This window comes from Cinclus cinclus, chromosome 9 (genome assembly GCF_963662255.1).
Source record: "Cinclus cinclus chromosome 9, bCinCin1.1, whole genome shotgun sequence".
Classification (NCBI taxonomy): Eukaryota; Metazoa; Chordata; class Aves; order Passeriformes; family Cinclidae; genus Cinclus; species Cinclus cinclus.
Window position 1 is genome coordinate 7,400,881 of NC_085054.1, and position 25,679 is coordinate 7,426,559.

General features: G+C 48.8%; 2 protein-coding genes across 2 annotated transcripts; both read right to left on the reverse strand.

The window, feature by feature from the left end:
• Window positions 1-3,862: 3,862 nt before the first annotated feature.
• On the reverse strand, window positions 3,863-5,560 carry HOXD3 (homeobox D3). Its single transcript, XM_062498357.1, has 2 exons — window positions 5,065-5,560; window positions 3,863-4,617 (listed from the first exon to the last, which is right to left on the reverse strand). Exons 1-2 carry the CDS (start codon window positions 5,558-5,560, stop codon window positions 3,863-3,865), a joined length of 1,251 nt encoding a protein of 416 aa, XP_062354341.1.
• Window positions 5,561-19,613: 14,053 nt separating this feature from the next.
• Window positions 19,614-20,740, reverse strand: HOXD4 (homeobox D4). Its single transcript, XM_062498440.1, has 2 exons — window positions 20,323-20,740; window positions 19,614-19,918 (listed from the first exon to the last, which is right to left on the reverse strand). The coding sequence occupies exons 1-2, from the start codon at window positions 20,729-20,731 to the stop codon at window positions 19,614-19,616; spliced, it is 714 nt and encodes a 237-aa protein (XP_062354424.1). The 5' UTR covers window positions 20,732-20,740.
• Between the last annotated feature and the right edge of the window lie 4,939 nt (window positions 20,741-25,679).

Below are 25,679 nucleotides of genomic sequence, written 5' to 3' on the forward strand. Positions count from 1 at the left end.
GGGGCTGGAGGGGTGCAGACACCTCAGTGGTGGATCCTGCCTTCAGACTTTTTGCCATGGAGTCCAAAAGACAGATCTGGCCCTCAAGAAAATCAGGGGACTTCTAGGTGATGCTGATGGGCTCCCTCTTTCTTAGCCAGCCTCCTCCCTGCATGCCCTTGCCTCCTGGGTGTGCAGCCAGCTGCCTCCTGCTCATCTTTGAACAAGGTTTCCTGCAGCCCCAGATGACCCTGGTGTGGTCTTATAGTGGAAGCCATGGGGGTGCCCCTGAGTCCTTCCCTGGCCTGCCCAGGGACCAGCGCTGGGAGCCTCCAGTGTCTGCTCAGAAAGTACTTGCTAATGGAGCAAGAGGCATTTGGCTTTGTTTTTCCAGCCAAGCACAAGTGGAATCTACAAAACTGAGGCATCCCTGGAAGCCCCTGGCTGTGCTCATCTAGGTTCCCCTGCCCTGGTGCTGCTAACCAGGCCATACACAGTGGGACACTGATGGGCCCCCCTCAAAAAGAAAAAGGATGCAGAGGGGTAGCTCAGCCCTGCACTGACTGCATGGAGATAACACAAAGCCTCAACTCCTTTTTGCACCGGAGAAACTGCTGGAACACCATTAAATGGGGGGTTATTGTAAAGGCCAAGCCAGAAAGTGGGAGACTCGAACCCCGCTGATCTGAACAGAACAACTTGCATGGCCTCACTGAAGCTCAGTGCACCCCTGACACCTCTCAGCCAGTGCTGTCAGCAGCTCCCTATGGAAAATAGTGCAACATCCCTGCTGGCATTTAGAGACCCTGGCTCACTGACCCTTTTATGGATCTGGAGCAGATGGAGGGAGCAGGGAAGGAGAAGAAGGGGTGCTCTGCCTCCTATTTCTAAAGAAAGGCAAAGTTAAGATCAGCCCCAGGCCTGGGCTTGCCTTACTAGTTGTATTTTAAATAGGTGAATGGAGTTTATCACATCTTTTTTTTCACGAAGAAAAAGTCTGGTTTGTGCCAAAGCGTATCTCTCCTCTGGATTGCTGATGCTTGTACAAACATTGTAAAAATGCCAGCGATCTTGCTAAAGTTACATTACTTCTAATAATTAGGTTATCATCACAGACTTCTATTGCATTACAAACACGATGCCTCTGACAGAGTCACGGAGAAGAAAGTGAATTTATTTACAAGAAGATTCTCCCTCACGCATGCTCCTCCTCCCCCACTGGAAACCATGTCTGCTGGCCCCGTCTTTCTGCAATATGAAAGTAATTCAGGGCAGTGGGCCTCAGTAACACCGTGTTTGTGGTCAGGGTTCCTTTGAACTCCCATCCTTCTCCAGATCTCAAAACAACCTTTTCTTTCTTAGCAGATTTAATGAAGGACTAACTGTGTAAGTCAGGGCAGACACTGTTTGACTGACAGTCTACAGAGCACAAAGCAAAAGGGAAAAGGACACTGGATGTCCTGCAGAAATGGTGGTGCCTTGCTGTTTCACAGATAGAAGCAGGTGATGCAAAGTATATTGTGTTTCGAGAACACACAAAAAACCTACATGGACAATGTTGTTTGTGGGCTCATTCACTGCAGAAAGTTTTGGAGAGACAAACATATGTATATATATATGGCATATTACAAAAGTATAAATCACAAGTGGTGTCTAGCATACCTTTTTATGTTGTTTGTATGCTTTGTTTACTCCTGGGTGGTGCTTTTGAGAAACAATTTGTGTGAAAACATCCATACAATATAATTTTAGGGCTTAAAAGGGTTAAAATATGTCTCCAAACAAAGCAGTTTATTCTGTTCTGTATTGTTTACAGATCTGTAACACATATACCCAAATTCGCTTCGTTAGAAGTGAAATTTAACAGAAGATACACTTTTCACTGTAGCACAGCATTGTTGATATCTCACAAAGGGGAAAACAAAACCCTAAGTAGTATTTTGAATCATTAGTGCTCAGCAGAACATAAATACCAAATGGCGAGGAAGATAGCAGGGATGGCAAAGAAAAGAAGAATAAATTAAAAAAACTTGTCTGTATTGACCAGGATGGGAGGTGGTAAAGTATTTCTCACAATAGGAATGCCAGGTCTGTCATTAGAGGATGGAGTAGGAGCAGCAGTGTTTGTCAAACTGGAAAGTGATGCATCAGACGCTTTGGTGGGCAACACAGAAGTTTGGATTACTATTTAACTCGGCATTTTTAGAAAGAGATAAGAATAGTCTTCTCAGAGCGATATGTACTGTCAGGAAGAGACTTTAATCACAGCGTTTACAAAAGGAGTATCTCTGTAAATCCAGCGAGGAGTTCAATACAGCCATGTAACTAGAGGAGGAAACACGAGGGTTCAGAGCATCGTTCCCTTTCTTTTTTCTATTTTTTTTTTAATCTTCTTGTTACTTTATTTTTCTCTTCCCCGTGTTAACTGTCCTGTGTGTGGCAGGGAGAGGTGGCGGTGCCTCTCTGGCGCGGTCGGGCGGGGTGGGACTGTCCTTGCCGGGCACCGGGGGAGCGTGGCTGCACTGCCCAGCCACTGCCCGCACCCCGTCCCAGCCTCTCCCTTCGGCTGTGTGTATCTGATTGTCAATTTTCGTTCAAAGTTTATATTTATGGGGGGGAAAAAAAAGGAAAAAAAAAAAAAAAAGGAAAAGCTCGGGCTTCCAAAGGTATCTAAAGAATTGATTTATGGTTAGTATAAAGACAACAGTATAAAAATAACAAAGGAGGAGGCAGCTGCTGTGCAGATTGCTATGGAGACCCTAATGAAATTAGCACTATCGGAGGGTTTCTAATTTCTTTTTTTTGTTGTTGTTTGTTTGTTTTTTCCCTTCTAAGCTTTTAATTCCATTTCTATTTCAGATAGCCAGAGTGTAATTAAAAAAAAAAAATAAAAAGGGGGGGGGGGAAGAAAGAAAGTAGCCCACTGAAATATTATGCGCGATAGATACCCAGCCAATAAATAAATGTTAACCTCACCGAGGTTTTTATATGCAGGATTTGATCTGAAAACAAGATGGCCAAGAGCCCCTCTTTGTAGATCGCCTCCTCAAAGCGGCTGCGCTTCCAACTAAAGGTGGCTTCACCCGGCCGAGCCAGCTGCCAGCCAAGCCACCGAGGCGCTCGAGTGGGGCCAGCCGATTAGAAATAAATACTTTAAAAATACTTTCAATATTTTTTTTAAGTGTAACGGCTCTTTGTGTGACGCCACAGTTTGTTTTACTCTATTAATGATTTACGACTTGCTGTCTTAATTAATCCTTACATAAACTACGAACACCAGCCACTGTTACAACTGTTCAAGACTACTCTCTCAACTAGCTCAGACCGATTATACTAAATAGGTGAAATGTAAGTCACCACGGACCTGAATCCCTCTCCCGAAGTATTGGTGAAGAAACTCTACGAATACCCACATAAATACATTAAGACGAGGATAAATAATCAGTGATACAAAAAATGTCTCGCTTAAAATAATAAATACATATCATTTAGTCCAACGCGATCGTTACGTTACGGAAGAACTCATAAATTAACTTCTCTGAAATAAGCTTACGCGCGGGCGAGTTCCGACGGCTCACGACTGGTCTAAAACACCTCAGCATGACGCGCTGCTAACACTACAGCATCTCTAAGACTTACCTTCAAGTACATCATTACCAGCTTATCAGTCCCTCGGTTGGCAGTATATTGCACTGTCATGCTTAAAACAGCTCTAAGAGAAAGGCTCCTGCTCACGGACCTACTCGGGGCTGCGGAAGAGAGAAGGGAGCTGCTAAGGGAGACAAATCCACTAATACTGTTGGCACTCGAGAGCACAGTAACACTGTCCCGTCAGAAAAGTGAGGTAACGGAGAGGGAGCGGGGCCCGCTGGCCGCCGCCCCGCTACAGATGCGTGAGCTTGGGCGCCTCCTGCATCCGTCCCTGAGAGGTGTGGTGAGAGGAAAGGTCCGTGTAGGTAGGGTGGGGGTCGCAAGGTCCGTGGTGGTGGCCGCCGGGGATCTGGGCGGCGCAGCTGTAGTCCACGCTGGCGGAGGAGGGGTGCTGCAGGTGCCCCAGGTTGAACATGGGGCCTGAGGCCTGCATCGAGTCCACGAAGTTGCCCCCCACGTAGACGGGGCTGCCCTGCAGGCTGGGGTTGGCGAAGCCGCCGCCGCCGCCGCTCTGCATGGGGTGGGGGTCGTACTCCGCGCCCGCGTAGCGCTTCTGCTGCGGCAGGCAGCTGCTCAGCGGCGCCGTGTAGGCGGCCAGCCCGTACATGCTCTGCTGCGACTTGGCGAAGGAGGTGGGCGAGGGCGCGTCGTAGCTGAGGCTGTTGACGCCGGGGAGCTGGCTGGAATAGCCGACGTGGTTTGGGCCGCTTAGAGGGGGGCTGCGGTCCGGGGACTGTCCGACGGGGGAGTGCATGATGCCTTTGGCTTTTTGGTCCTTCTTGTACTTCATCCGGCGGTTCTGGAACCAGATCTTGATCTGCCGCTCGGTCAGGTTGAGTAGGTTGGCCATCTCCACGCGGCGCGGCCGGCACAGGTAGCGGTTGAAGTGAAACTCCTTCTCCAGCTCCACCAGCTGCGCGCTGGTGTAAGCTGTGCGCACCCTCTTGGAGGCCGGCCCGGGGGGGCTCTTGTCCTCGCAGCTCTCTCCTGCGGGGAAGAGGCGCAAAGAGACATTGGTTCTCCCCACGAAAGACAGCCCCCCCCCCCCCCCCCCCACCATTCCTCCTGGGGTCCCACGGAAACCTGCTATACCCTCTCGCTCTGTCGGCGCCCGGGGAAGGGGTGCGGAGGGCCCGGGGGTGGCCTCCCTCTCCTCCCTGCCCGATATGCACACCGTCCCGCAGCTGCCTCTCCCCAGAGACCACCAGCGGCCACCGGCCCAGGAGTCCCCGGGACCCCGCCCCCAGCCTGTCCCACCTGCAGCGCCCGGCAGGGCTGGGACCCCTCAGAGGGGTGGGGATAGGGGGGCGATGGCAGCCAGAGGAGCAGGACACGAGGCGCGGAGCCAGGGGGCTCAGGCCAGGGGCTTCAGTCCGAGGGACTCAGCCCGACTCCCCGGGCGAGCAGCGGGTCGGGGCGGGGGTGTTTGGCTACCTGGGGGGGCGCAGGTGCTTTTCTGCTTGGAGTTCTGCCGGGACTCTTTCATCCAAGGAAATATCTGCTTGCTGAGGGTGGCGCTGGCCGAACCCGAGGAGTTGGGGCCCCCCTTGGCTTTTTTCGGAGGGGGTACACTGGGAGGGGGGTTGGGCGGGGAGGAGGGCGGCAGGGCCGGGGGCTGATGCTCGCCGATCCCCGGCGGCTGACTGCCCCCGGGGCCGCCCCCGCCCGGCCGCATGCAGCTCCCGCTCAGCTCGCTGCCCTTGTGGGCCGGAGCGCGGCCGGGCGCCGAGCCCTGGACGGAGCAGGCGGAGCCGGGGTACTCGCCGTCCAAGCCGGCCTGGCCGTAGGGCTGATGGGCCGCGCCGTAGGGGTAGGCGTCGGCCTTGCTGTAGGTGTAGCCCCCGAAGAGCCCCGCGTTGTCGTAGTAGGCGGCTTTCTGCATCCTCTGCTCTGCGATCGCCGAGGCCCTCGGCCCCCGCTCAAATAACATTGACCGCCGCCCCGCGCCTCACGTCGTCGGCCCGGGCCACCCGCAGCCACCTGGGGAGGGAAACAGCAGGGACACAAAAGAGACTTTCAGAGGGGGAAACCGGCTGGTAGCGGCTGGCACGGGCCGGTCCCCGGCACCCCCCGCATCCCGGCACCCTCGGCCTCCCACCCAGGGGAGGGCTGGGAGGCATCAAGGAGGGAGCAGGGGAACCCAAAGAAGAACCAAAGGACAAAAGGGGAGGACCAGGGTCACCAGCTATGAGTCAGGACAAACTGGGCCACACCAAGGAGAGAGCAGAGTAAACCAGGGATGGACCCGGGACACTGCAGGGAAACAGCCACCCTAGAGCGATGGTGCAGGGGGGAACAAGAACACACTGGCGGGACTTCCTGCAAGCCGCCTTTCGAAACATTTTGGGGGATGTTTTATTTGTTTTGTTTTGCCTTTAGACCGTTCCCGCTCGAGTTTGGCTGGATCGGACCCCGCGGTCGTAGGCAGCGGCTCTCAGTGAGCAACTGTGCTGGCTGGTGTCCCCAAAGCCCCACTGGCCCATTCCGCGCCCCCCGCCCGGCACGCGTGCGCACGGCTCCGCACGGTTGACATGATGGATGGAGCCCGGGCTGCGGCCGGGCAGAGGCAGAAAAATCCCGTCCCCTTTGTAAACCCGCCCTTCTTCTTTCCCTGGATTCCTCCAGAGTTAAAGTATAACCGGCGCCATTCACTCCCTTCACTTTGCACTATAAAGGAAGTCGCAGGTCAGCTCCCCTATTTTAATTCTGTGATGAATTAAATTCCCTCTCCCAACGTTTCTCGTCCTTTTTATTTGTACCCAGTAGAAAGAACCTGAGACATCCGAGATAATTTTTAGAGGGTTCTTTTCTTTTTTCAGCCTGCAGACATGGCTCTCCCCTCCCCGCCTCCCGGCTCCCACATGAGGCTGCTCCCACCGAAAACGCACGGTCCCCTTAGGGCAGATGTTTTGAGGCAGGGTGCTGTTACCTTTCTCCTCGCTGCTCCCCAAACTTCCCTGCGTTTAGTACAAAGTGGAAACTGTTCTGCAGTTTTGGTGCGGCTTTTTAGTATTCCCTGCTCTTATTTTTCTTGGGGGATAGGGGTTTTCTCTGACACTTTTGGTAATTTTGTAAACTAGCACATACTTCACCTGACAATGTAAGTCTGCAAATCAACATATCTTAAGACCTCCTAGTATTTGTCCAGGATTTAAGCCTACTAACACACCAGAGAAAAGCAGCTAGAAATTTTTGAAAGGTGTCCGACAATTATTCTCCTGCCTATAGTTATACAATACTAGGAGAGTACTCTTCTCTCTCTCGCAAGTACCGTTGGTCCTGCCAAATACCGTGGACCTGGTCTCTAAAATTCACCGGGAAACGCATCTCTGCAAGTCAAAATAACCTCCGCGAGCTGCGATCCACGGCCGCTCTCGGCGGTTTATCCCGCCGGGGTCCTTTTCTTTCCTAAACAAAAGCTTGAGATGGTCTGTGGAGCTGACGGAAATGGGAACTATTTTTCTCTCCTGGAAAATTTTAGTTTAAAAAGTCTGCAGAAATGGACGGTGGCGACACAGATGAGTTTTAATACGATGTGATAATCTTGATGAGTCTTGGAAGTATTTTTGTCCAAATAACACTGTCGTTCTTTTCCCATTTCTATCATCTACATTTTCGGGACCGGTCTGGACTGCGGACTTCTGTTAGCACAACACTGCCTTAAGCGTAGGCTTTTATATGCCTTGTGAAATATAGTTCCCAAAAGAATACACAGAATCTTAAGAAAGAATATTGCTGTTAAGCTGTTAAAGGCCTTATTTCTTTTCTGAAATACCAACTGCTTGTGAACTCTGCTTGAACCTAAAAAGGAGGCTATGGGCCATAAATCACATGGACAATGCTCAACTGTTTGGTGGCTCATCTTTAGATCTTAGAAAGAGAGAGAGGGAGAGAAAGAGGGAGACCTATCCAGGGTTTGATTTTCCACGAGTGAAAGGCCCGGGGTGATGTTTTTATAGGTAACACCAAAGCGAGGGCTCAACACTTGGTTTGGCCAGAAACAGCCTCCAGGGGAAAAAAAAAAAAAAAAGTAAAAAAGAAAAGAAAAAAAAAAAAGTGACATCCAAATGGTGAAGCTGAGCCGTGGGAGGTGGGTTTGGAGGCACCGAGGGTAGGAAACCGCAAAGTATCCATGTCTGTGTTTCAGATTTCCCTTCCTCCTCTCCAGAAAGGTTAACCTCATCTGAACTGTTCGGCGCTGTACATGATAATGGGGCTTTTTGTCCTGTCTCTGGTTCCAGCGCTTTTGGGGGGTGCCGACCCTCTCATGGCTGTGTCTGGAGAGCAGCTGGGAGCCCAAGCGTCCACGCAGCGGAACCCGGCTGGCCCAGGCTGACACCAGCCCGGCGCTGCCAGTCGCTTTCCTCCCGACACTTTCGTATTAAGCAGTTCTCTACTAAAACTTCCACTACACTTAATTCTGCTTCGGATCAATATCTAATATGATACCGAATAAATAAGAGGCGGTGAGAGCGGCCAGCGAAGCGGTTATTAAAGCAGCCGGAGCTCTCAGGGTGCATATCAATGCACCTGTCATTGCGGTTGTAGCAAAATTTATGACTGCTAGCGCCGTGGCAGTAAACGCTCCGGCCAAGAATGAAAAGGAAAACACTTCCCAAGCCCCGGCACTTTCAGAAGTGCAAAGCAGCCGGCGCGTAGGAGGGAGCCCGGCAAAAGAATCCCCTGCTCGGCACGTTTCCCGGCCGCCGGCCCGGGGCAGCCCTGTATATAAGGAAAGCGCTGGAGCCGCCGCCGGACCCGGCCGCAAGCAGGGCAGCCGGGCACCCACCGCTGGGGCTGCGCCTGAGCCGCGGGATGCTCCGTCTTTGAGGGCACTGAGAGCACTGGGGAGCGCGAAGGGGCCCTGCGAGGCTCGGAGCGGTGGCCGCCGTGGGGCGTCTTAAACCAGCTCCGGAGCCCCGCCAGGGTCCAGCTGCTCCCCGCGGCCGGGTCCAGGCCTTGGCCTCTCCACAGCCGGGCTCGGCTTCCCTGGAACGGGGGCGGCTTTCAGCGGGGCTTTCTGCGGGCCGCTCTTTATCTGACGGGCGGGGCGGCGCGCCCCGGGTGAACCGAGCGGCTCTCCCCGCAGTGCGGGCCTGGGCCGGGCCGGGCCGGGCTGGGGCTGGGGCCGGGGCCGGGGCCGGGGCCGGGGCCGGACCGCGCTCCCTGCGATGGGACTGTCGCGATAGGGAAAGCCAGACGTGGATGGAAAAGGAAATTTAGAGAACTCACCAAACTTAGGGTTTTTTCTTGATTTTTTGACTTTAACTGTGTGAATAGGATCTTCAGGTTCCTTTGGATAATCCGTGGGCACGGACCTGCAACAGAAGTGATAACTCTCAGCGGAAACTGCTTTGTTTTGGACTTTCTTCCTTAGGACTTTGTTAATAAATGCACATCTCGTCCGCAGCCCCTCACCGTGTCTCTCCGTCCGCGTCAGATCTTTTACCAGACAAAGGGTAGATGTTTCTCTTCATTTATTAGTAGCGCTTTGAGAGAGGCGGGGAGCAAACAAACGTGCAAAATACTCCGGTTGTGGCTCGGAGCCGGGCAGGGCGGCCTGCGGCAGCCGCTCCGACGGGCCCCCCGCACCGGCCGCGGGAGCGTGCCTGCCTTCCCGAGCTCCCAGTCCAGTCCAGCCCGGGCCGGAGCGAGAGCAGGCGGCGCATGGGGGTGAGGGAGCGCCTTTGCGGGGAGCTGCGGGCACCTTCGAAGGTCGCATGAGCCTCTCCCGCCGCCCGCATCCGCGGCCCGCGAGGAGCTCCGCGGAAACGAAGCTAGCGCGGGTCCCTCTCCATTTCTCCCCCCGACACCGAATAAGAAAGAAAGAAAGAAAGATAAGCGAGGAAGTCCCAGCATTGAAATGCGCTGCGAGCATTTGCGTCGCGAAATTAGTATTTTGCCTTTGTCTGTGCAGTGTGTCGATTCGAGACTTTAAGAACTTAAGAGTGCCAGAAAATCCCCCCAAAAGAAGCCCGGGTCGTTATAAAGACGATATCTAGCCACTATAAGCCTTTGAAATGACCTTTGGCTCGTATAGCAATAACTCACCACTTAATGAACAACCAACGGAAGCGCCTCCGATAGCTCACAACACAACAGACCTTACAACTTTCCACCAAGTCTTCTCTCTCCCTAACCGAACTCAGTAGGATGCTACATTCCCCTTCCAAATCACCTTAATTTATGCTGGCAAACTGGAGTTAGGGAAGTGGAGCTTCATGATTACACATGATGCTCGCTCAGGTTCCTGGCCCGGGCCTGTCCCGGTAACGTCTTATATAATGTATTCACGTGGGCGTACGTCAACTTTAAGTGCTTTATTTTTTTAAAGAGAATTCATTAAAAATAGCACTTTACACAGTGTAGGAAGGCAACTTAAAGTGGGTTGCACCTTAGCCCCTGAGCGGAGAGATCATAATATTGCAAACCGAGTCATTGTTAGCCGCTGTTGATTAGCACGGTAAGTTTTCATTTTGTGCCTAATTAATTATCGACTTCTCATTCCTTTCCGAAGGAGCTTCTCAGCCTCACAAGCGATAGCCTTCTAGCTCTAGACATGCTTTATTTGGCCAAGCTTGGCCAAATACCAAGACTTCCACGGCCACAGGAATAACCCCCGAAGTTTGTACCACGGAGAGAGGAGCCTGGGCACGCCGGTGTTGTGCTCGTCTCCCAGCGCCCGGAGAAGACGTTGCCAGAGCTGAACCCAGGGAAATCTTTAGAATTATTCAGGCGTGGGACCAATATAGGTATTATTGAAATTTTAGGTGAAGTTATAAGTGAGTGCTTCCATCGAGCCAAATGAAATGCTGCTCGCAGTAATTGGATTCAGCTGACTAACTTGGCAGGCCAGCAGCTTGGAGGCATACAGCTAAGAAAAATGTTCAGTGCTTTTAACTTCTGAAAGCAGAGCAACGCGCAACAGAAAATAATAAATAAATAAACAAACACCCTAAAGTGCTCCTTCTCCCCTGGCCTCCCACCCTATTTCCTTCGGGGCACTCCGACCCCGGCCGAGGACTCGCACGGGTGACTCGGGGAGGGCAGGGTCCGTTCCAACCTTACACACACTCTTGCTCGACAGCACAACGCTGGGCTTTACGCAGGGGCTTCACAACAGACATAACCGAGAGTTCACCCGGCTCCAGGCAAGCCACCAGGCAGTAGAAACAGGCGTTCCTGGGAGAGTCGGGCTAGTTGCAACAACCCAAGCGGGAGCTGAGCTGTAAGTGTTTGCGGGGAGGCTGTGTGGTGGTTTCCAGACCCCCAGTCCGCCCAGAGAGGCACCGGTCCCCCCCAGGCATCTTCCCACCGCTTTATTGATCAAACCACACAAATGCAGGGCAAGAAACTTCTCGGTAGATAAATATCAAGCCGTGCTTCAAATAGCATGTGCAACTCGAAGGCATGAGCATACCGGTAACAGCGGTTCTAAGACAACTGCGGAAGGAAAACAGCAGCCACTAAGGAACACGAATGCACTGCCAGGGAAAAAGGTTCGGGAAGACACTTGGCACGAACATTTGAGAGATCCTATGTAGGGGCTACATTACCGATGAGCCTTTTTTTAAATCGCCCTTTACAAATCAACACGGCTACCCCCTGCCCGGCTAACCACGGCAACGCATTAATGTGATGCTCAATCTCACTTTGGCAGTGGGAGCATCTAGCAAAGTTCTCTCCCTCGTTTGTTTGCTTATTTGTAATTCCCTTCCTGAAAGCACCGAAAGCTGGGGAAAGGATAGGATAGGGTTAAGCGTATTCCCCTAGCTTTTGGAAATGAGTTCACTTTTTTATTTAAAGGACATAATAAAGAAAAGAAGATACAGCTTAAAACGCTCAAGTAAGTGGAGACCACTCCACACATTTTCAGCCACTATGGTGAGATTGCAAACAAATTCCAGACCATCTCTGAGTAAAGGAGATAATACAGCCCCTGCGGTTAAACGTCCCATTTTGTCATGCAGTTGCTTACCTGTGTATCAATTTATCATAAACCTGGGCTCCTCACTTTTCAGGATCTGCGCTTGCAGTTCTTAGAATATATCCTTCACCCTTTGTCTGCAGACAATACTCTCCTAAACCTGATCTTGCGGTTTTACAAATATTTCCATAAACCAGAATTCCCGATAGAACAAAAACAGGCTCAGGCTCAACTACCAATAAAAGAGAGCGAGTGGAAATTGGAATTTGTTGGGCTTTAAAAAAAAAAAAAAAAAAAAATCAACACACAACCCTTTAGCCATCAGCCTCCCGGAACCAACGACAGCAATTGGCCGGCTCTTGTTTTGTTTTGGTTTTAAATCGTACGGCCATTGATGAATTTTGGGGGAGAGCAGGAGAAATCCCTTTATAATCAGAAATATAGGCACTGCCTTAAAATACAGGCATATTGGCCCACGTGATCGCAGAGCAGCGCGCCGGGGCCGAGGCTGGCTCGCTCCCCGCGCCCCCGCTCAGCGGGGCGGCCTCGCCGGGCCCGTGGGGCGGGCGGACCCCGCGCCCCCTGCGCGCCCGCCCGCGCTGCCCGCTCCGCCGCCGCGGCCCCGCACTTACGCGCCCCGCGGGGCTGGAGGAGCAGGGGGAAAGGTGAATTCCGCGGGGTGATCCCAGCGCGCAGAAATTCCCAGCGGAGACAGAGGAGGTATTTGGAAGCGGCTGCGGCCGGGAGCCCGTGCCCGGGGCAGCTCCGCATCAACGCTGCTCTGGCGGACAGGCGTTGGGGCCCGCTGGCGTGCGCGACTTTTTGCTTTCTCCTTCTCCGGACCGGGGAGATGCTGGGCAGCGGGGACTACCCGTGTCTGGAGGCTAAACAAGCGTTGGGGGAAAAAACCCTCATGGCATTTGTGCGTGTGTATGTCTGCCCTGAGCCTGCCTCCTTGCTCTGTGTGTATGAAGAGACATGGAATAAACCCTGTGTGTATCTGTCGTGTGTGCCCACAAAGCTCCCCAACAATACCAGTTAGGCAAAAGAAAATATATATATATATATATTAGGTTCTCTGTTTGATTTTTTGGTAACATATCTGTAGCTATAAATACACCACACCTAATCTAACATCTGCTATGATTTCATTACCATCCAAAGCATGGGGATGTGACAGTAACGTATTACCTTACAATACTAACCGTAAGTGCATTGTAACATTTATCTAAATTACATTGCTTTTCCTGACTTTGCAAACCAGTTATAAAAAGATTGGAGTCCAGTGATGGAAACATAAGTTCAATGTAAATTATTGTGTATAGCTTCGGATTTATATTCCTATATTTCTTCGAAATGATGCACTTAAATCTCGCCTCAAGTAAGAGGTAATGGTTCTTTATATCCTTTTCAGTCAGCCATATATTTTGGTGTCTGGGTAGTTTTGCCGAGCCCCCCGTGCTCGCGTGTCTGTGTGTACATACAGCAACCCCTACACGCACAGCGTGTTCTGCATACTTGTGTACATGCACACAAAGCCGAACATAATTCTGGGCGCTGTTTAGACATTTTGGATGACGGAGAGGTCTTTAGCTTCCTATACAAAAGTGCGAGGGGGAAAGCTGAACACAAGCAAAGAACACGAATAGGATTCAGAAGAAAATGCCTTTTTGGAGGGCAGTTTGGAACACCCCCCCGGGAGAAAGCATCGCAGCCCTTTGGTGTCTTTTCAGAGTCTAGTGCTTAAAAACAAAACAAAACAAAAAGGAAAAAATAAAAACACGGGGGGGAAAGAAAGAAAGAAAGAAAGAAAGAAAGAAAGAAAGAAAGAAAGAAAGAAAGAAAGAAAGAAAGAAAGAAAGAAAGAAAGAAAGAAAGAAAGAAAGAAAGAAAGAAAGAAAGAAAGAAAGAAAGAAAGAAAAAGAAAACAGGCAAATTTAACGTGAAAATGGATGATGGCTGGAAGAAAGGAGCACCTTCGCCACCACCACCAGAATTAAGATATCGTAAAGGGGACTGAAAAAGTATTAAGGGAATGTTAATCCTTCGGCTGGTGGGACTCCAGCTTTGCGCGAATTTGTCTCCAGTAAAGGATCTAAGACTTCTTCAATCGGAGCATATGTTCATAGAGCAATAAAACAGAAAGATTTACAGTCTCCGCCCGCCCCCCAGCAGCCTCGCACCCTTTCAGGAATTACTTATGATGATTTATAACAACAACTCCGGCAATTGTCAAACTGATAAAATAGCCCGGGCTATATGCGAGAATAAACGCTCTTATGAAAGGGTTGCGATTTATGTTCAGGTCCATTTTACGGCGTGTCTTGGTGGAGTTTGGTTTCTTTCCCGGCCCAACAGGATAATATAAAACTTCATTGATAAAAATGTAGGAGTTCTCGTGAAGTAGCAAATCTGTTCCTTAGTCACTACCACAGCACATAAACATTTGTCATTTTTGAATAATTGAATTAATGTGTTATTGTTTGAATGTATAATTCATAACATAGGAAACTTTGTCTCTGTCCTGCCACCGAAACGGAAGCAATAAAAAGCTACAATCTAGGGGTTTTGGAAATTATTCCAGCAAGGGATAATAAAGAATATCCTGTTTGCAGAAGGTATTTCCAGCTGACTGGGATTTCAGAGAGAAATGTCAGACTCGTCCGTATTCTATGGAGTTTATAGAGAGTGGGTTTGTATAAAAACAAAAATGCTATTTCTCCCCAGTCCGGGCTATTGATCGGGGGTTTGCAAGCCGGCGTGCCCGCTCCGGGGGCTGGATGCGGCCGGACTCCCCCGCAGCCCCGCACCGGGCGGAGGGCTCGGGCGGCCGGGGCAGGAGCGGGGCCGGGACCGGGGAGGGAGCGGGGCCGGGACCGGGGCGGGAGCGGGGCCGGGACCGGGGAGGGAGCGGGGCCGGGACCGGGGCAGGAGCGGGGCCGGGACCGGCCTTTGTGCGGGCTGCGGAGGAAAGGCGCGCCTGGCCCTGGCTCCGGCCCCGCTGTCAGAGATGCGCGGCAAAATTTACGACCCCGCTTGCGGAGGAGCTGAAGGCCTTTCCCCGCCGCTGGGACCGGGCAGCGGCTGCCCTGACAGCCGCATTGTTTCCTCCGCTCCGCTCCTCTCCGCGCCGCCCCGCGCGGGAGCCGCCGCTCCGGGAGGCGCTCTGGCCATCAGCCTCCCTGCTCCGCGGCGCTCCGCTCCCGTCCTCTTTCCCCCGCTCCCTGGGAAGCAAAGGTCATCGCTTGCGCCCGGTCCGGTTCCCGGCCGCTGCCGCGCTGGAAATCAGGAAGCAGCGTGCCCTATTTGTCAAGTGTTTGACAGCTGAGTTCATTAAGGCTTAAATAAGGAGGAATAAAAGTAAAAAATATTTACGTACCGGCGTGTCTTTTTCAGCGGCTACCAAAGAGCTAGGTGTGCAGGGAGAGGGACGGCACCCTTTGTATATTATATTCTTGGGATCTCTTCAGTTTTCAAGTCTGATAGAGTCCTTTGCTTGGCAGATTAATGACGACTCCGTGTTTCTTAAGGGACGTGCTGAATTAATTATTTCGCAAATCACGTGGTCAGGACTTGTAGAAATCTATTCTTATCATCTTCCTCGCACTTTGAAATTCTGCCTGTTATGACTGTTCCTAGCAAGATTATTTTGGTCTCTAGGCTTGGGGGGAAGGAGGGAAAAGAAAAAAAAAAAAAAAGGAAAAAAAGAATCAGGGGAAAGGGCTAACAAACATGGCCGTTGGAAGCGGTGTAGCTCTGCACCGTGAGGTCCCTATTTACTGTACTGTACAGTGAGTGGGGTTTGCTATTGACTCTGCCTTTCCTCTTCATTCTTACCTTAACGACTAGTGGTGATATAATATACAGAACTGTATTGATGTATCGGGAGTAACAGGAGGAGCCATTAAACAGCAGACAGAGAAAGTATAATCACAAGATATGCCTCAATATTTAAACTTAGCCGGTGTGTGCTTAGAAAGGCAACCCCAGCCTCCCCCCAGTGCACTTGGGGCAGTAAGGGCACATGCTTTCTGCTGGGCACCCAGCTCCCTGCCCGGGCTGAGCCAGAGACTGTATTTTTGGACTCGTGCCTTGACCACGCTCCAGGAGAGGACAAGCCCTCACTGACAAGTACTTATGACAAAAATAGTGCAATCGACTTCTCCTGGCTAGTTGTATGTGTTATAGTCTGAGATGCTTACGCTGGGAAGCAAAAAAAATATGCTTGCCGTAGGTGCATGACAAAGTTTAAAGCCTCCAAGTTGTGTTTTCTTGTGATCTTTCTTTTGTATCCGCTGTCAAAGCGAGAGTTACTGCTCAGGAAAAACTACTCTCTGCATTGCAATTTCGAATTTCCATTTCTTTATTTAATTGATTCTTTCCAGGACTCACCTAAAAGACACACATCTGTGTGGGCACCGAGGTGACTTCAGGTGTGGCTCCTTGCTTCCTACCACACATGCAGAAATCCAGGAGTCATTCTAGGAGGGCTTGTTAAATGCAAAGCAGCAGCAAATGGATGACAGGCACTTTTAACTGCAGCCCAAAAGTAAATATAGACTCCAGCTTGGCCTAGAGTCACACCATTATGGCTGAGGCAAACAGCAAACCTGTTCAAAGGGACATTTGGAAGGATGCTATGCAGAGTCACTCATCTTTTAACACTGGAATGATGGGAGGGACCAGCATTTTCACAGAAGAGGGACCCACCTTGTGAGGACTGTTTGTTCAAGGTACAAACCAGAATCTATTTCGCTACACCTTTTATTATTTCAAAAGTATGTGGAGGGTTTACATCAAAACTACAGGCGACAGTTAGTATAAATAACGCTTTAATTAATGGCAGCCAAACATCAGCAAAGTCGATAAAAAGCATCACACTTTAACAGAGATGAGAGTAGTGCTGGACAATGCGACCATTTAACAAAGGCTCAAATGCACAACGTTCACCCGTGATAAACAAAAATAACCAGCTTCCATTCATACAAGAAAGAAAAAAAAAAACCTCTGGAGGAGGGTTACAACCATTTTTAAAAAACAAACAAACAAAAACTCAGGTTCGTTTTGCACGGGAGATAACGACCAGTGGGTGCTCCTGGTCATTATTACAGTTATTCTTGACCATTCAGAGCATTGGCAGCTGGAAACTATTTCTGTTTGGTACTCTCTGCCTCCACTTCGCATATTCTCCGATCTTACGGTGCAATTACACCTATGCAAACCTATAGTGCTCCAGCCTCGCTCAAAGGGGACTTGCAAACGGGGCTGTAAGAGCTGTGCCTGCCGAAGCCAACACTCGTCCTGGAGTTATTAACATTTCAAAAGACAATGAGACAAATTCTGCTCGCAGCTACATGCCTGTTTGACTTCAGTGGGCGGGGGAAGGAAATCTGGGAGCAGAAGTTGGTCCTTTAACTTCGGGAGCCATCTCGGTTGATTAGAAGCACAAAACACGGATTTTCTTATCCAAGGCCATTATTTTCCAGAACTGTACCACAGATGCCAAAGCTGGTAGCTCTCTCTTGAATAACACTTTTGCCCTGCTCGCAGCCAACTTATCAGACTTTAAGAAAACAGCGGGGGTCCGGACAGAGGATTTTCAAGAAGGACAGCTAGAGGGGTTTTACTTCCTCACAGCCTTTTTTCTGATCTATTTTAATAGATACGTATGGAGAGCAAAAGGATGGCTTTGAGCAGCTCTGGAAAGGAAAGGCCACTGCTGCAGGAACCTGGTGTAACAAAACTTGAAATCTTGTCTAAGGAATTCCCTCCTCATGCGCTGCTGCTAGCTGCTCTCCATGCCAGAGAAAGAGAAGGGTAGTTTGGGTCCAAAAGGTTAAGGGTTTAGAGGTCACTCTTCCCGGCTGAAATACAACTAATCGAATAGAAAATTTGTCCTCTGGGTGAACCTGTTCCTGCAATTTAGCCGAACTTCAGTAAAATACCTTTTCAGCTTCTCAACGTGAAGGCGTCAGAAAAAAGACGTCTTTACTATGTATGAACTCGGTGCTTTTTGTCATAGAAACAATGATGCGAATAATGCGGGAATATCCATCTTTAATATCACGACGTGGAGATATTCAAGTATTGCCATGTGCAAGTCTGAGAACTGGGCTAACCCTAAGGAAGAACAAAGAGTTTTCTCCAGGCTCTAAAACAAAAGACCAAGTCTTAAAGACACTTTGCGGACTTCAAGCGATGAGAAAAGGGCAGAAATTAACTGCTGGCCACAGTTAACGTTACCGAATACACTCTTGTTGAAAAGCTCGCCTTTTATTTTCGAATTAATTCAAGCCCATTTTGGCCAGCATTTTCCCGAGCGAGCCCAGAGAGCCGTGATTTCTCAGTGGGAAACATCCAGCCTGGAGAAGGGCACATTAACTCACCCCCTGCTCTTTCCACCTCCCTTCAGTGTTTGCTATGAGTTTCCTTCTTCGCCACTTTTCTCTTTAATAAAGGAATCACCTCGTTATAATTTTGGCTATGTGGTCCCTCTCCTAGGCTGCCCTGAGGGTACAGGAGATAAGGGCTGAGTTTTAAAACCTCCTAAGCGGAGGTGTAAGTGGCTCAGGGAGCTGGTTTGGTTTGGTTCCACAGTTATAGCGCACTAAAACTTTGGCAACCAGCAGTCAGGGACTATTTGGTGGGTATTAGACCAGTTCTGCTCCCATCCAAGCCTTTCGTCTTTCCCGAAAGCAACTTGCTGATATTTCCAGCCATTGCGATCATGTTTGCTTAAAAACAATCACTGTTCTAATAAAAAAATAAAACAACAACAAAAAAACCAACCCAGAAACACCAAAACCAAAAATAAAGTACCCAGTCTTTAAAAACCCACCCAAATCTAAAAACTATACAAACCAAAGCCACAAAACCCCAAAATAAACCCAAAACAAAGCAGCAACGCACACAGACTATATCTCTCTAGCAGAAAAGAAATTTAAAATCTGACTGAAAGAATGTGCTCAGCTTTCAGCTTTGAATGGCTCAGTTTACATAAGAAATTACAATAATTTTTCAGTCTGGGTTGATGTTGTTTTTGTGGGGTTGTTTTTTGTGGTCCCCTCTCTTTCATCTTTCTCTTTTCTTTCCATTTTTAAATGAGGTATCGATGGTTTAAAACACAGCGCTGAACAGAACAGACTTTGGAAACAGATTTCAAGCCTGTTAGCTCTGGATGGCACACGGTAAGGAGAAGGGACGTTATTCCTATTCACAAAGAAGGAAATTAAAAAAAAAAAAGGGGGGGGGGAACAAGAAAGTTGTGTACGTTCAAGACAAGTAAACATTCCATATGTGTTCATGAGACTGGGAAGGAAAAATACAGTATTTCAGCTCCCCTTCCTCGTTTTTGGTTTTACTGTTTTTCTTTTTGTCTTCATTCTTCTATGTAACAAATAAATAAATACACTAACATTACCAGAACATAAAATAACCCGTTTTCACTTCATTTCTATGCACACTTTCTGAGACGTTATGGAAATGAGCAAGAATTTTCATTACACCGAGAAAGGTAAAGCAGCACAAAAGAAGAAAAAAAAAATCACAATTACTAGTCTTTATGTTCGAATAAAAGACTAAGCTATGAATTTCCTGTCCTCAACTTGCCCAAAATGCATCCTCCCTAAATTGCATGGGATAAAAAGACAATTAAAAGTATAAATCCCAGAATAATGCATCCAATCTTCACTTTAGAATTCAAAACTGAAACACAGGACAGTTTCGTTTTCAATGATTTATTATTTTTTAAGGACAGAAGGTCTCACTTAATATTTTCCCAATTCCCACTGCCTGCATGATGGTTTGTTTGTTTGTATTTCCCTCTCTTTTTCTTTCCTCTTTTTTTTTTTTTTTCTTTTTTTAGGTTGTGCTAGCAGAGGCAAAATAAAATAAAGTCCAAAGTAGCGTCATTTTGTCTCCTTTGTACAACAGTACCTTAAAGAAAGATGACAGTTTCTCGTGTCCTTAGCTGCTACATGCAGGTTCTGCTTGGGCAGTGTCAGTTATGTACAGTACTGGTCAGAAGCGAAGGATGAAATGGAAAATTTCACCTCTTCTACAAAGTTGTCAAGTCAGTCTGATGGTCCTTGGAACCAGTTTGTAAATGGGGGTTTGAACCAGAGGAAGAAGATCTGCCCTTCGTGTTGGGCAGTTTGTGATCTTTTTTCCACTTCATTCTTCTGTTCTGAAACCAGATCTTGATCTGGCGCTCAGAGAGACACAAAGTGTGGGCTATCTCGATACGGCGGCGCCTGGTCAGGTACCTGTTAAAATGAAATTCTTTTTCCAGTTCTAGGACTTGCTGTCTGGTGTAAGCTGTGCGGGAGCGTTTAGGTTCCCCTCCGTTGTAATTGGGATTCACTGGGAAAAAAACACGGAGAACTTTTACAAAGCTAATCTTGACTTGCCGGTCCGACTTTACAAAAGAAAACCTTATGAGCTGCGAACGTGTGGCCGAGCTGGATTCGTCCCAGTTGCTTACAATGGCCGGGCTGCTCTCCCCCTCGAATGAGGCAGGCACCACGGGCACACGCAGCTAGGTAGGCTGGGAGCCTCTAGAAGGCTCCTAAAATGGAGTTTTATCCTGCACGGCAAAGCCCCGCATGGCCAAGGGCCTATTTCCTCAGCAATAAAAATTTATGGCGAGTGTAATTGGCCACCTCGGCTTAAAAAGCTCAGCCACGAGCCTGGCGGGGACTCGGGAGAGCGCCGCTGAGGACGGTCGGAAGCAGGGTAGAAGAGCAAAGTAAGAAGAGGATCCTTACCCGAGTTAACATGGACTTTCTTCATCCAGGGATAAACTACTGCTGGCTGCTTAACTGCGGAGCCGTTTGGGGGTTTGAGGGCCGGCTGCTGGCTGCAGGCTCGCGAGTTGGACATTGGAGGCGGTGGACAATGCTCTGCTGGGCCGGGGAAGTGGCTCGCCGGGCCGGATTGCTCCTGTCCGTGACCCCGCGGCTGCCCGGCAGAGCCCTGGGCATTGCTACAGCTAAAGGGCTGCTCGCTGTAGTTTGACCGTGGGTAGAGTCCCTGGTGCTGGAAATCAGAGCCCTGCGAGGCACTGTAGTACTCGGCCCCCTGCTCGCCTAAGTAGCTATTCTGCAAATATTCCTCACAAGGAGGAAATTTGGGATCCACATACTTAGAGTTCACCATATACGAACTCATGGCCATTAATTTCTGAAGGTAGAAAATACTAATTTTTCTCGTGTTGTCTTTTTTTCCCCCTGCCATAGAGCCCTCCTACTTGCTGTCAACTGAATAAAGTTAGGCGGGCATGTGACCGGCCCGGCCAATGGGGAGCCGGGCGCCCACCGGCGCATTTCCCCGCATTTCCAGCGATTCCACTCAATAACATCCCTCCAACCGAGTGACCCCCCTCTCCGGCGGGCCGCACCCGCAAACCAGGTACCGGAGGTGTAGGGGTACCCCGGGGCGGCGGCCGCTGCCCTGCCCACAGCCTTTTGTCTGAGCCGGCTTCCCCCAGCCCCGGGGGATGCTGCCCTGCCGTCTGATCTACTAGCCAGGGTCGCCAGCGGGGCTTGGTACCTCGCTTTAAATAAAATAAGGAAAAGAATCGAAAGGAATATACAGAGCGATGAGCTGAAGCGGGGTTAAAAGGGAAGAAACTGATAAGCGGGCGAGGTAAAGAAAAGCCATCAAAGAAGAGGGTAATATGATGTACAATAGATCTGTCCTGTCTTTGTCTAGCAGAGGTCATCCAAAAGTTACCAGAATTTAGTTCTGCTGAATAAAATTAGGCAATCAGTAACTTCTCATTCACTTTCAAGCCTCAACGTATACGTTTGCGTACACAGTCGCAAACGCCAACGTATATTTATAAATTTATACGTGTACGTATTTAAAATCATGCAGATGGCAAGAAAGAGTTCACTTTTAACCACTAAAGTTCAATCAATTGAACAGGAGACGTCATTTAATTAGGCTAAAAATATCACGAGTTTAATGAGATAAATTCGGTCTTCATTCATCAATATCATTCCTGGAGCACAAGTAAATACATTCCAGTGAGGTGAATGCTGCTTCTGGTGCTGTCGTAAATATTTTGATGCGATCTGAACCCTTGACAGGGAAATTTTGCTAACGTCTCGCATATCTAGCTAATTTATGAGTATCTTATAAAAGACTCATTCACTGATTGGTAGATAATATATATATGTGTATTTTTTCCCCCCCCAGAAAATCTGTAACTTCTGGTGAGTTTAACTGTTTAAATTCACAGATTGTCAGTGAGAGTTAGGACTGAACGACAACTGAAGTTTAAAGAAACGTCCTAAAACCTAGCGAATAGGAGCGAGGCAGCAAAACTTTTTATAATTTCTGGGTGTTCAGCACTCACATGCCTCTTGATTCCGCCAGTATTTTAACTTCTAACCATTTGCAGAAAGGTGAAGTTTTTGCATCGACCATATATTCCCCTAGAATCGAATCTGTGACTATATGAATATCACACAAATTCGGTTCTACAGGGTATATATAGACAACGTAATAACATTCTGTTTTCATCTACAATATAGCAGGTCTTTGCAATTCTCTTAGTCTCTTACTGTCTTCTGAGGAATGCAAACTATTCTGCTGGGATTCAGTTCTAAAATACAGATTTGCAAGAAGGTGGGATTTCAGAAAAGATTCACGCTTGTTATTATTGCTGAAATAGATCTATACGACCCTCCACCAATTCATAGCGACGAATTTCGTCTACCAAATTCTCAGAAAGACCTGCCGCTTTCTTTAAATTCTCTGCCACTTACGTCCTCGCAATGGAAAATGGACGCACTCGGTCAAATTGCGCTATTTAGAAAAATAATGGTTAAAGTAATTTAGTAAGGAGTCTTTAAATATTTAGGCTAACACGAATCAGAAGAGATTCCTCATAATTAGAAATCCCCCCAAAATAAAAAATAATTTCTAAAAAATCGAAACAGAAGTAAAACAGCCGACAACAGAAACAGCGGTGGGTGGAAAAAAAAGATGAGATTAAAAGCTGGAGTTAGTTGCTCTCGGGAAAAAGAGAGTTTCCAAATTTACCTTCATCCTATTATGCTGGTCTAGCTATTATCCCCGCGATCTGCCTGCGAGCCTCAGCCTCGCACCCTCCCAGGTTTTCCCCGCCGTAGCGTTTATGGTGAAGGGCAGGGCGAGAGGTCAGCCGAAATCATTTACAAACATATCACAAAGTTTCATTATTTTTACTTTGTCGACAGCGGCACACAGGAGTACAAAAGTTCATGAATTGTGTCTGACCCAGCTCCTCACTGCTGTCCTGCGGTCAACCTCTTCTCCTTCCACTATTTAAAACAGGCACCATAAGGACAAATAATGGTGCGGGTGTGATACATCCAACCACTGCGGAGGGCAGATTTGGGGGTGTTGCGCTTATCCGAGCGATGTGTACCGGGTTGTTTGGCTGGCTCCAACTCCCAGCTGCCTGAGCTGGGAGATGCTGTTTTTAAACATCTGCTTTCTTACCACTGCGGTGATGCCTTCCTCACAGCAAGTGCAACTCAAAACGACTTGATCTCCTTAATCTCCCCCCGGATTCTTCAAATCCCCACCCAGCTATTTTCAGCATCTCTCCCCGCTTTCTCATCCTTTCTCTGAGGGGAGAAGGGATACCCCCCGGCCCCCGCGGGGGTTGTTAACCCCCCGGCTGAACTGGCAGGCTAAGTCCCCTCCGCCCCCCAAAGCGAGCTATCGTTTGGGGCAGCCCCCGGCAGCGGACGAGCCCGCCGAGGGCTGCCCAGGGAGCGGCGATGGAGCTGGGGAAGCAGCAGCTCCCCGTTCTGCTTAATACTACACATTTTCATATTTGTTAGACGCTGTGACCTGCGTTTCACCTTATTGCACGACTTGCTCAGACAGGTCAAAGCCAAAGAGTTATTGATGAACAAAAGCGTTATATATTCACCTCCTGTTCAACTGCCCATACAAAATACTTTTGATCTATCAGGCTTTTTGTATTCTGGTTCATAATCAGTATGCTAAATGTACGTTGGCAGAAAACAAGTAATCCATACATTTAGGGCCGACCCTGTAATAAAATGCCAAGGGCGTCTACGCAGCAAAGGACTGAGCTATGGGGGGAGGAAAGTTACCTATGGAACACAATTAAAATTGCAACGCTGGAGGCGATTCTTTAGTTCGTATTTATAGGACTCGAAAACCAATATTGCAACGGAAGACAAGAAGACCAGGAGAAGCTTGGCACATACAGTGAAATTGATTATTTAACAGGAAACAGGGAGAGGAAGCGGGGAAACGCAAACAAACACAAACGCAAACACTCCTCTCCTTTACATGCTCCGGGTCAGAGCAGGGCTGGCAGAAGCAGGAAGGGCAATGTACAACCAAATGAACCTCCAAAGATCGCAGGCTCTCTTTCCCTCTCTGAGAGACAAGCCGGTCCCAGCTTGGAGGACAGGACCAATGCACTTAGCTCCTCACTGGAGCCAGAAAGGTTCAACAGCATTTCCTGATGCACACTGATCTTCTGCCCTCCCCTCGTTCCCCCCTGGCGCAGCTCAGGCTGGACCATCTGGGACGTGAAAACCCTTACAGTAAAAGATTGCCATTCTAAGCTCTGATACCCATCCCATTCCGTGCCTTCACAGCATTTAAATCCGCGTTAGAGTCTCCCTTGCCCCGAGCCACCTCGCACCGGCAGATCAGCTCCACTGCCGCAGAACCAGGCTGCAGCTGGGCTGCCTCGGCTGGCCAGCGCTGACCGCCCCCAGCTCCTGCCGCCTCTTTCACCCAGCCACCAGCCTGTGCCAAACGAGGGGAACATCAATGAAAGCAGGCACAGCTCTGCTTGGGATCCCGTCTGGAGAAAAGAGTGGGAGTAGCCAAGGTTATGAGGTGCTGGGATACAACGTGATCCGTCTGGATTCTGCACGGGGAGGCGCTGTACGGTCCCGCCGAGCTAAAATGGAAACGCTGCTAATTGCTTCGGAGTGCTTAAAAGCAGGACGACACCTGTACAGCCCTGTAATAACCCCCCAGGAGACTGCACCTCTGCTTTTAATGCTAGCCAGGATTATGACATGGTACCACAAAGTGACTCCACAAGAACCTTCATACGCTGACACAGACCTTTTTTTTTCCCCTTCTTTCCCCTCTTTCGTGGGAAAGGTTGGGGGTGGGGGCAGAAGAGGGAAGAAATATTCATCAGGAATCATAGTTTGGGGATTTTTTCGGTCTGAAGGGAAGAACCAGGATTTTCGAATAACGCCAACTCTACAAGAAATAAAAGGTTACTTACTGTGGATGTTCTTCCATGCTGCAGAACCTGTTGCAATAAAAACGTTTGTTACTGTTGTATTCCACATGCGGGTGATATTTCTGGAGAACATTTACAAACCACGTTTGATAGATGAAGGCAGAGAGGACCTGGTGGTAAATCCTGCAAGCAGAGGAGTGGTGGGATGCAAGCCCCTTCCAAATGAGGACCACGTTGCATTCAGGCAGTTTTTTAGAAAATACACGCTTTCCCTGCGCCTGGAGTGTGATCTTTCACTTTTAATATTCATAGTCTAAATTTTATATTGGATAATTTCTAAGGAAATGTAGAGCCAGACCTCCCTCTTTCACTACTGGAAAAGAATAACAAAGGCCTTTTTCTTTTTTTTTTTTTTTCTGTGGGAATCCAGTCACATTCAGATCACCTTTGCCAAACCATCACCCACAAAATACTCCATGCAGCATTATATCCGTGCTAAACACAGAAAGACCTACAATTTTATTAGAAAAAAAATATCGCATTATTCCAAGATAGAGCTCTTTTAAAAATTACCTAATTAACCTATCACGAGACATGCGTCTTTGTTTGCATTATAGAAGGACAGATTTAACTTGAACTTTCCTTCAAATATTTTATTAAATATATTCAAAGATCACATAAGGGAAACAAATCCACACGCTTAGCCTAATGCTCCTGAAAGGCGTTGTATATTTAAAAGTAAATATTATTGGGGGGTTCTTTTCTGTAAGCGATTTTTCATCTCCTGTATTGCCTTCCTACGATATCTTGGCGAGTTCTTGTATTAAACACAGAGCAATTGTTTCGGTATCAATAGTTCACTGCACAGAGCTTCCCAAGACC